This window comes from Micrasema longulum, unplaced genomic scaffold, assembly GCF_059751315.1.
Source record: "Micrasema longulum isolate JH-2025_06_02 unplaced genomic scaffold, ASM5975131v1 h1tg000165l, whole genome shotgun sequence".
Classification (NCBI taxonomy): domain Eukaryota; kingdom Metazoa; phylum Arthropoda; class Insecta; order Trichoptera; family Brachycentridae; genus Micrasema; species Micrasema longulum.
The window spans coordinates 139766-151887 of NW_028277370.1; the positions used below are offsets into that span (position 1 = coordinate 139766).

The 12122-nt window shown below is 31.1% G+C and overlaps 1 protein-coding gene across 1 annotated transcript; it reads right to left on the minus strand.

The window, feature by feature from the left end:
• Positions 1 to 490: 490 nt before the first annotated feature.
• On the minus strand, positions 491 to 11594 carry LOC148284023 (membrane-bound acylglycerophosphatidylinositol O-acyltransferase frj-like). The gene is made up of 6 exons (XM_088242800.1): positions 11272 to 11594; positions 8718 to 8998; positions 6505 to 6656; positions 4377 to 4588; positions 3415 to 3600; positions 491 to 659 (listed from the first exon to the last, which is right to left on the minus strand). Exons 1-6 carry the CDS (start codon positions 11505 to 11507, stop codon positions 491 to 493), a joined length of 1236 nt encoding a protein of 411 aa, XP_088098926.1. The 5' UTR covers positions 11508 to 11594.
• Between the last annotated feature and the right edge of the window lie 528 nt (positions 11595 to 12122).

Sequence of the window (12122 nt, forward strand, 5' to 3'; positions counted from 1 at the left end):
GCTCCACACTGCCCTAATCTTCACCCCTATAAACATATCGCTAAATATTAGTAACCTAATTTTAGTGCATATTCGGACATGGTGGTGTTTGCATGTAATTTTTGTATTTTTTCGTTAACATTTGTATACTACCTACGGCGATGGTAAAGATGAAAGTGTATTTTAGTATTTGAATGTTGGTGTAATGAGTGTCCTGATGAAGAGACGGGTACGTCTCGAAACCGGTAGACATAAAAAGTCGGTAAGTGGTTAATTATAAATATTTACCAACATTAATTTAAATGTTTGAACACAAATTTAATGCTTTGAACATAAATTCATTAAAAAAACATCGAAAAAATACTATAAAATATGTAAATAATTCAAATAACAATAATAATTATAAATAATAAACTAACAATATATATTGTACGTACCTCACTAAGTATTTCACGTTTACTTAATATTTTTTAGGTTTTACGTTACTGAATTAAAAAATGTGTACTATAATTTAATGTTTATAAATATTATCTGTCCTTACTCGATCGCTGTTGCAGTTTTCTGATATTTTCAGGTAGATAACTTCTGTCTGTAGATAATACGTGAGCATCAACACAGATATAACTGCACCAGTCTCCATATGGTGCCATATGGCACAAACTAATGTGGTTATCAGCGATCTGAAACATCAAACAATCGAATATCATATAAAAAGTCGAATATTCAAAACACATCCAAAAAAATAACCGTAGCTAATTAACAGTCCAAATCGTTCAAAACTCTATCAAAATACAACTGAAAAACTTATTCGACAAGCACCTAAAAAGATACAACTCCAAACCATTTAAAAATTAAACGGTATAAATATATCTAATATTTTTAAATATATCAGTCCAAATACATCAACCGATAAAATTCTATACAATATTATAATATTCTATATAATAGTTCTTATACAATAATATTTTCATTTTATTTCGGATGTATTAATTTGTTTAATATTATGTACTGTCAAAAAATGTTTTTTTCTTATGTACGGTCCCAAATGAGTTTCTAATAACTCCTGGGAGTATAATATGTAATTTTTGTATTATATGTTTTATTAATAATAAAAAAAATATATTTAAAAAAAAATTCACAGACCTTTCTGAAAACATCTGTGCCTCAATTATGCACGCTATCTTTATATGTATTTATCGAGACGGTATACTTAATTTACCTACTTTTCATATCGATATCATATGGTCAAAATAAGCCAATGGAATGACCGCAAACAGTTATTACGCGTTCCTTACGTAATTAACATTTAAATAGTATTCATTTGTAGTTTAAATAGGCTTCTGTAATAAAAATTGCTCACTTCAAAGCGATTATAAACTCCAATGAATCCCAATTCAAGCAAAAAATGTTCGCTTGAACATGAATTTTGCATGGCTTTTACGTACGCTTAACGATCGTCTGTTTGTATCTACCGATCGACTACAAAGCCGGCTTCTTTAACGTCTCGATACATACACTCGGAAAGATAGTAAGAATAGATGGAAAAAATATAATAGCTAAATTATTTTTTTAGAGTGGTAACTTTCTCACGCTAAGATACTCTTATTTGTTAATAGGACAGAACCTAGCGACATTATTTTCACATCTAGGCGTTCGCTTTATTAAAGTGACTGTTATATCGGAATTTAATTCGAATTTGAATCTTCTTATTTCTCTCTCATATTTTTAATGGGATTTTAAGAAAAAAGAGCCAACCTCAAAACGATAAAAAATTTTAAGGAAAAATTGCTCGATGGAACAAAATTTTGGACACTTTTAATGCTTAGATAAACGTATCGAAGGGTTCTAGACCCGTAGGTATAAACCAATATACTTCCATCAAAACTTGATGGTGGGGGGGTAGGTCAGTACTATACCTTTGTAGTCGATCGGGAGACTTTTATTTTCAACTATGACGTCATACTGAAGCTATGTCATTTTAAAGCGTAGATATGTGTACCGTGACGTACGCTTCCCCTTGTTTCATATCAATGTACCTACCCAAAACTTCAAGGTGGGGGGTCGGTAGTATATCTTTATAATCGCTAGAGGGAATTTATCTCCAACTATACCGTCAAGGTGAAGGTATGACGTTTTTATCTTTCCATCATAATCGAGGCACTGATGTTCAAAAACGAAGCAGAATTATTTCGATGCATCCTTTTAAATACGTGTTGTTAGTTCTAAAATGTTCTTCATCTCTGTTGTGATATGTTAATTTAGGTCTTTTTTTTATATTTCACATTGTTTATTTTCGTTTACGTAGTCTACTTTATTTAACAATTATTCTTAGACAGGCGCAGTGGCGCAGTGGCGCAGTTGTTTAGACTACCAACTGTGAAACTGGCGTCGCGGGTTCGATTCGCGCCAGTTGCAAGAAAGGAATCCAAAATATATATGTTATAATATGGTGTTGTGGTGTATTTTTTTTACCTCTTTCCATATATTTATTTATTAACTTTTTGTACATAATGTTATTTGTACATTGGCGGGCTTATTGCCAAACGGCAATTTCTTCCAACCAACCAATAAAATTATAGTTTTTTTAACATAATTCAAATTACATAACATATTCTATAGAAAATAAAGATGAATTTAGCTAAAAATATATAAAAATAGAAATAAACGTATTTGTTTATAAATTACCGTAAATCAAAACTATTACTCAATGTAAAAAAGGAAAAAGAGGAAAGAGGAAAGGAAGAGAGATTAATACCCTATTTCTTACTTGCTGACATGCCTTTATAGAGGCGTAGCGAATTATTCCTTTGAACAAAATATATCTTAATTTTGCAATTTTATAATGTTTACAAATACCAAATTTATTTATTTATTATTATTATTATCATAAATATTTAAACTTATAATTAGTATTTATTAAAAAACAGCTGGAGGCGCAATTCAGAAGCTTGGGTGAAGATCTATGCGACATCCCATCGGTGATAGGTAATAAAGAACTCACACGAGAAGTAGTACATGGTCAATATAGTGCAGGCAATTGGTAAAATAAACCAAAGTAGGGAAGAAAATGCCAAACACTTCTCTAGTGGAACGGAAGGCCTGTTGACTACTGCCAGCAGGCCGGCTTCTCCTGAAGAGTTTTAAGTGGTTTCCTCTCCACGTGAGCAAATGCTGAGAAGTTCCTGATTGGCCCACATTAGTATATCCCTCCTGATCCCAACAGTTTAGATAAATTTAAAGAAATTTAACTGCAGAAAAATCCACTTTTGAAATATAAACTGTGTATATTATAAGCCAGGTAAATAATAAAGCAACTCCTATGTATAAAAAAAATATATTAAAAAAATACTAAATTTTGCACTATGCAAATAAATAAAATATAGCAAAAAATGTCTATATTTGTGTATGTTTTGATATAATTTATAAATAAAATACCTTTGTGTTTTGGTGTAAGTCTCCTTAGACAAATTCTTGTAGATATACACAGCCAGCCAGTATTGTATGGAAATATTCCACATCCTCACTGCGTCTACCAAGGCGTACGATTTCTCATATCCAAGAATTTTAATCGTTTTAATAGTCTCAAAGTCATAGCTTAATGTTTCAGATTTTTCCTCAGATCTGAAATTTAAAACGAATGCGTTTCAAAAAAAATATTCTTGTGAATTGAAATCAACGAAATTCAATCCCTAAAATCTCTAAACAATTTAAAATTATCAAAAAGAAACACGAAATTGATGCAAAATAACTTAACGGAAGAGTGAAATATTTTTATAACCTTCTATCATCATCTTTATCATTTCCCAATCCACACCCAGTGTTGCATAGAGAACTGCATTAGTTCACCAATCACTGTGTATTCGGATCAATTTTATTAGTCTTACGCTTCAGGTGTCTGTACAGGGAAAATGAAATATTGCAGCGTAGAACAATTTTTTTTCAGCCAATCAGGCTTTTGTGTGCCCTTGTAGATTGGCATTAATGATACATGTAACAAAATGAATAAACTCAACTTAATCAATCTTAGAATAAATTTATATGTACAATAAGTACAGTCATGGCATGATCTTGGCAGGCATGACAAGTGTGTCATCTCAAGTCAGGAGCGATAAAACTGCTTGCTTCTTGAATGCTTGCCTTTGCTGTAAGAACACATCGACAGTTCTGTTTAGTGATATTTTGTTCTGAAGTTCCTCGGCAGAGGGGAAAAGAATCCGCAAGAATATCAGGGATATCTAAATAGTAATGCACACATACATACATACTCTCACACACATACATTGTATCGCTAGTTGGTACCATTTTTATAACATCAAGTTACCACTTCCCTAATTGAAAATCTCATGAACGTCCTTATATCTAAAATACACTTAAATTTTTATTAAAATTTTACACACGTTTTCCGTAGTGCGTCTCCGTTCTTAGTGGGTCCATACGATGTGATGTTTTGTCCTGATGATGGGTAGGCTCCCAGCCCAGCAGCACCAGATATACACTCAGCTACTGACAAACCAAGGTAAAGCCAGAACTTGAAACGATGCCATTGTAGGGTAGCAAACAAACATTTGTATAGAACACTTCTTTCGGCAAATTCGTTCTCTGAAATGTACTGAAAAATTGTAATGTTAATTAGATGGTGACCGTAAAAATACTACTTTATGTTTATAAAGGGTAACAAGAAAAACGGAAATTTTTTTCAGATAGTTTGGAGAAAACTATTCTCCTAGGAAGTGTCAAAGGGACAAGGTCGCGTGGACGTCAACCGACAAGATGGAGCGGCATAGTCACTGAATTATCAGAATCATTACTGACGAATGCCTATAGAAGAGCACAAGACCGTTCCAGATGGAGGGAGACTGTCCACAGACAAGCCATGCCTGGAGTCAAGCGTAATCACCATCCTCAGACAGGAGGCACGGATTGAAGAGAGAGATCGAATTGTCAGTGAATTTAGTCAGCCATGATCAGTTTCAATATGTTTAGGGTCAATGTAACCAAGTGGATTGCTGTACAGGACCACAAAAATGTTTATGGCTTGCTCCAGGTTATGCAGTCAACCAAATATTGAAACTTATTTTTATCTGTCATCTTCTGATGCTTAGTATTATAAAATTATCTTTTTGTTTACCTATGTTTATGTTCCATTAATTTTTAAACCAGTTAATCCACAAATTTGTTAGCCTTAAAACTAGAGATGGGCATTTCATTTTTTTTTGTAAAAGTAGCAATTACAGTTATCATTTCACAGATTTTTTTTTGTTAAACTATTTTGAGTGTTTTGGGAGGGTAACTGTTTTAAAACAACAGTTACTTGTTTTTTACCACCTCTACTTAAAACAGGCACTTAAATAAGTTTACTAAAAAGTATACGGTTAAAAAAACCATACTAAATTAACCAAAACTACGAACTATAAGGGGGGTGGGGGCTTAATTTATGAAGCTGTTACTGTTATTGCTACTTTTATATAAACGAAAACGAAATGCCCATCTCTAGTTTTAAGGCTAACAAAACTGTGAATTTACTGGTTACCAAATTAATGGAACATAAACATAGGTTTACAAGAAGATCCTGATTTTTAAAACAGCAGTTTTTTTTATCACCTCTACTTATATAAATAGCACGACACGGACTATCTCTTCGTTCTAGTAACGAGAGAACCCTTTTAATACCCTTTCATCGCTCTAATTTTCTTGCCTCCTCTTTCACAGTAGTAGCTGCTCGATTGTGGAATAATTTACCCACAAATGTTAGAGACGCTTACATTTAAGTCAAGATTGAAATGTCACTATCTAAATATTTAAGTTGTTCTTTTATCTCTCTTCTTTCCTTCCCACATCTCTCTTATCGTCATAGTTTAGAGTTATTTTTTTATATTTCTTATTTTGATAATCTTTTTTTTTAATTTTGTATAAAATCGAAAGCTTTATATGTCCATGTATTTGTAATTTTCTCATACTGAACGGTTTGTAAGGTAAGAAGAAATTGCCTTTTTTTATTTCATTTTTTTTGTTTTTTTACAATCAATATAAGTGATAAAACAGAGAAATTAAAATATAAAGCATAATTACATAGCAATGAAATACATATTAATAGTAAAAATAGTAAACAAAAAAATACCACAAAGGCATGGGCTGTTCGTGGGTATACAAGAAAATGTTAATGAATTTTTACTCCTATAATAAATAATGGACAGTTATAATATTTTTGTGTGGCGTAAAAAAGAAAAATAAAATATTATGTAAAAGATAATATGGTATTTTTTAATAGTAATTTTTAGGCCATATGCCCGCCCTTATATGTATATAAAGTGTTAAATGAATAAATAAATAAGTTTACTCAAAACTATACAGTTGGGCGGCAAATTGTGAATCCCAAATATTTCAAAATCCAAATGTATTTTGTATATATAAAAAGTCAAATAAATACTTAAAACGCATAATTTTCAAAATGCGGTTTAACGATATTGATTTGAGTATGCCCCCCTAGCAGTACAGGTAATAATTACTTCAAGATTATATACCTACCTCGAGTGGCCAATAACTCTGAAATGTTAGTTGGATCGTCGTGAAAACAAAAACTAAGAACAGTTTCCATAAAACGAATCCCAAATTGTTGACTTTTCTTGAAAACGGTAAATGGATAAAGTCCTCGTACACTTGGTACCGAAAATAAGGACCTGGAAAATACAGTAAGGATTTACAATTTATATAAAAGTATTTCAAATTAAACATATATGGCATTCTGAGAATAAAAGTGTCATAATTTAAAAAAACTCATTTTTACAGGAGAACAGTTGGGCTATCAAGAGACAAACGTTCATTCGCTAAAACAAAGATATTACTTAATGTTTACTCACTTCTGCCATCTAGCTTTAAATGTTTTAAGAAATAACAATGCCATAGTAATAATTGTGCCATAATTATTTATTGAATTTGAATATAATATAGTAAATCATTGACTTTTTTGCTTACAAGGCCACATACACAATGCTAATAATTACTGTGCGTATAGGAAATATCGCCTGTTTAGAATCATAGTAGCATTAGTTAGTCCGCAATTCCTTATATGGAGAAAATGGCGTTTCAAAGTTTTAATAAACTGTCAACTAAATCAACGGGGCGACGACAACTGGCCTTGTTAAGTTTATCTTTTTTTTTACTTTCTCAATTCAATACACTTTCGCCACATACGTAAGTAAAAATAAATCATTTTTATGCCAGTTTTTGGGTCTATAAGAGCCAATGTCAGATCAAATTTGTTTGTTACCAACATTTTGCAGAGGATCGATGATGTCAATTTTTTTTTTCACAATTAAGTACATAGCAAATATCAAAATATAAAGTATATATTTTAGTATTTTATTTACACACACATAAATGGCAATGTTTTTTATTAACATTCATAATCAAACAATTTATTATGACTCTACAAAATTATTTTAAAAATATTCGTCTATGTTTTTGCAATTTACAACATTACTCATTATACAGGATGTTCTTTAAACCCTGTCACATCCAAAACCACGATTATTAGTATGAGCAAGAAGACATATTGGCACATTAAAATAAATTTTTAGAACGACCAAAATCTTAAAAAATGAAATATAGATAAAAACAAATGGTTTCTTACTTCTGCAGGTAAGAAACAAGGAGGGGGAGGAGGGGAGTCTGATACACCGTTAACCGCACGGCCGCGCACTTTTCACTTCTCCCTTGCAGAAGTAAGCAACCATTTGTTTTTTTTAAATATTTTATTTTTAAAAACTTTCTTCGTTCTAAATATTTTTTAAATACGCTAATATGTCGTCTTGCCTATACTGATCATCGTGGTTTTAGATGTGACAGGGTTTAAAGAACACCCTGTATGTAGATCCGAGCCACAGATATTTAGGAAAATTTCTGCATACTTACTCAAAAACTGTATTTTTGACATGTATCATTATTATCGCTTAGGTGCGATATGGAAATATCTTGCAAATATATGTACTTTTCAAACCAAAAATAATATCATAAACGTATCTGGCACATTTAATTGACTAAATGGCTTACTGATGTACCATCGTTACTAGAACAAGTGGCATTCAATGTTCCGGTACGCCGGTTGCGAAATAGTAATGTGCTGTTCCTCGATCGTGACATGGTTGACATGACATGGTCCGTGGACTTCTACCTGACATAGTCCCTGGACTGCTACGTGAAGCGTGATCATCTTACCTTCATGTAACAAAAAATATCAAGAAACGCCTCGATCGGAGTACCAATGCAGTGGCCAATGCACTTTTAGATGCGGAAGAGTAATGATTATGTTCCATGATCAGCACAGCATAAACTATGGCTTGCATGCACCAATATCCCGATCGCGTCGCATTGTTAACTCGAGACAGAACTGGACATTTTTGGTGTTAGTCTTTCTAGATTTAAACAATCACTAAGAAAGACGAGATCTTGTCTTGAGGATTATTTAATTTTTGTCCTAGCTTTAATTTTCCGTAGTTTTATTTTATTTCAATTGTCGCTTTAATTTTCTGTTCTTTTTTTTATTTCAATTGTACTTAATAAAGTTCAACAAAAAAGGCAAACACATTTCTTTATAATAATAAAGAAATGTGTTTGCCATTGATGAATGGACTGAATAAATCAGTAAATAAAAAAAAATTGTTTATTATTATGTTCATTGTTGGTTTTAAAACTTGGTATTACCTTATAGTTTTGATGTGAAAATTGTATAAAAATCTCACCTGTAAGTAATCCTAAATAAGAAAATGCGTAATGAAACAAATCGTCGTATTTTAATGTTGTTATGTCTCTGGCGTTTTTTTCTCCAAAGTCGTCATTATCGATAGTATTTTGTTTGACTTTATCAGCAGCATTGATTTCAAAAGCCACGCCAACTATTTTGAAAGTCATCAGCATTAATAGAAGATTTTGTAACTCGTCCTCTTTTTCTTTTTTAAAGTAGATTATTCGGAAAGTTGTAATGTAGGTAAACATCAGAATGAAAGCAGCTTTGTGGCATTTTCTGGAAACATTTACTAATTTATTTTAATTTTATTTTCATAACTTATACGTAAAATTGTATTTTACAAAACTTATAGCATAAACATATTTGGTTTAATTATTTTTTTTAAAAAAATTACATTACTGTATACTCAAGATTGAAAAACAAAAATTAAACCTAAAAATTAGATAACACATTCAGTAGAAGTTAAAAACAATGAAAAATAAATGTAAAAATCAAATCAAATAATAAAATATTTTAAAGGATGAATGTAACAAGAAAATCATAAAGCACTGTTTCATATAACAATTATACTAAAGGTTTAATTACCATTCACCATCTTTGAAAAAGTTCAATAGGTTTGACATATAAAAACAATATCCTACACTAAATATATCCGATACGTAGGAATAACTATTGCCGAGTTCCTAGAGTCTATTTAATACGGCATTACAAGTATACACTGTCAGTAAATTGTTGCTACATAATGGTGGTATCAATCTAGTAATTCTTTCAGATACCCTGTAGTCGATGAGAAATAACAGTTCTGGCCAATCCCATATTGAATCAATAATTATGAATAAAATATTTAAATTTAATATTCACAGCTTCCTAGGGAGTTGAATCCAGTCCTTGCCTACGGACAAACTCAAAATATTGTTGATAAATCTACCTGTTCCATGAAAAAGTATAAAAATTGAAAAATAAAAATTTCAGGCGTTGCCTAGTATGTAGGTGATAAAATTCAATCAGATGAATCTCACCCGCATAAATAAAGGTTTCAGCTCTTTAACTTCAAAAACATTAACAATTGAAAGAACTGAAGGATTATAGATGTTCAAATATGGGCAGAATGGTGAATGTTATATAGTGTGTATGTAAAGTGGCCACTTAAACCAGCCAATGACAGGTCATAAGCCCTGTAGATGCCTAGACTTCTATATTACCTTCTCTTAAATGTTCTTCATCTTTGTTTTAATATGTTAATTTTGAATAAGTTTAATAAGTCTCTCATCTTTTTTCTACCGTTAAGTTTTTACAAATTTAATGTTTTTTTTCATTAAATAATTGTAATTTAAAAATTAAGGCGTCCATATTGTCAAGGTTTGAGCTATACTTTTGTGCATTTTGTTTGACATTTGTTCCAATTAACACAGGAAAGAGATGTCATAAAGTTGAGACTATTTGAAAAATACGTTTTTACCTACCGACAGTGCGGATAAAACTCAAAGGCAACATAATTAAAATGTAGAAAGATTCCCCAAAGAAATCGGTGTTCATAACATAATTTGATTAAATGAAAAAGTATAGCCAACATTGCTATTTTTAAATTTACAACAGTTTACAAAATAGTCATAGACGCTCTCTAGCCATACGACTTCAAAAGAATTCTAAGTTGTCTAATTTTATTATTTTATTTTTAACATAAAGAACTTTTAATCCAGCTTCTTTATTGAAATTATGATTATTTTCTATTAGATGGTTTGTGAATTCAGACAAATTATTATTATTTGGGCACCTTAAATATTCTTTAGCTCTAATTAAAGTTTCTTTTAGTTTTTCTAATTTAGATGAATCGCAATCGTTACAATTTAATCGTTTCGTGACGATTTATTATATCGTATTCTAGGGACTTCGTCTTTGTGATTTTTTAACAATGTCCCTTTATTATAGAGCTTATTTTTTTATAGTATAGTTTTAATGTCGAAAATAATCATAAATTGAATAAGAAAGTTGCTTTATTTATTTTATTATAATGAATAACCACAAAGTTAATGCTTAAAATATAAAATTTAAATTAATTAATTATTTTTTTAACATGGCGCACATAGTTTTGCGTGTTGTTCAGATATTGGTTATAAGAAATTAATATTTAAGTATCCTTTATTTATTTTTGTTATTTTAAATAATGTGCATTCTTCCATTTCCCATTATATTGTATCCAAACTCAGCACTGGGCTTTTTGTCTCATAGAGTTTGAGATTTGAGACTATATTATGTTATATGCCTTGTACTAAAGGTTTAAAAAAACATAATACTACCAAAGAGTAGATAAAAGAGTCTCAAAAGTCATTTTACATGGGTTAAAAATTATATAATGAGTTTCACGGTGAAACGAAATAAATAGATTTTTTTTAAATAATTTAAAATCAATTAAAAGTTTATGAGTTTTGATAAAATATGTGATGTGAATTAAATGTATAAATTAGTTTTTAAGATCTTATGAACTATTAGGGTCGGATAAGATTATGGGGTTACAAAGTTGATTCTGATTCAATCAATAAAATAGTTACCTTGGTCCTACAGCAATAATGGCGTATATGCTAATAAGTCCCGCCAATACAAAATGCCAGAGTCTTTCTTTAAAAAATAGTCCAGACATCAGCAGACCAAAGGCAGTTCCAATCCATTTTCTCAGTTCTGGGCGCTCTACTCTTTTGTAAGCAAATCCAAACGCAGAGAAAAACAGGAGTATTGACAATCCGGTCAAATCATGTGTAGTTCCCAAATAATCCACAGTTACTCGCATTTTTAATGAGTCTGAATAAACAATGTAGTTTTGTGAGTGAAATAGAATCAGATGCGGATATTTTATCGACTCTGCTATTCTCGGGTAAAAATGCTGAAAAAGGAAATCAAGAGATCAGCCAGCCTCATGGAGTACTGATAAGCATATTTATCCGTCACCTCTGAGGTCCCGGATTCGATTCGTCATGTTTAATAAATTTCGTTACGTGTAAATAGTACTTTTTTTAAACCCTTTTTAAGCGATGCGTTTAGTTTTTCATATTCAATAGAAAACGTCATCCAACATTTATTGCCAGCAGTTAAAAACACTACAAATCATCACCCATCAAAACAGGATAGGAAAGGGAATATGGAAGTCTAGGCATTTACAGAGCTTATAGCCTGTCATTGACTGGTTTATGTGGCCACTTTACACACTGTAAAACATTCATTCTTGATTGTGTCGATATAGAATGAATGTTAGCATTATCGACAAAATCAAGAAAGGCGCTCTGCGTTGGTTTGAACATGAAGAGCGAATGGACAGCAAAAGAACGGCTAAAAATATTTACGATACCAATGTTGATGGATCCAAAAATAAAAGAAGGCGGAAAAAGACATGGCATGACCAAAACCC

What these genes read in the sequence shown, in the direction of transcription:
- LOC148284023 (XM_088242800.1), bottom strand. Translation starts at nt 11,507, where the DNA reads ATGCGAGTAACTGTGGATTATTTGGGAACTACACATGATTTGACCGGA. An exon ending in GGAGACGCACTACGGAAAAC is followed by an intron (nt 3,601 to 4,376) that starts GTGTGTAAAATT and finishes TTTAAATTTCAG; the next exon opens with ATCTGAGGAAAAATCTGAAA. An exon ending in ACTTACACCAAAACACAAAG is followed by an intron (nt 660 to 3,414) that starts GTATTTTATTTA and finishes TTGATGTTTCAG; the next exon opens with ATCGCTGATAACCACATTAG.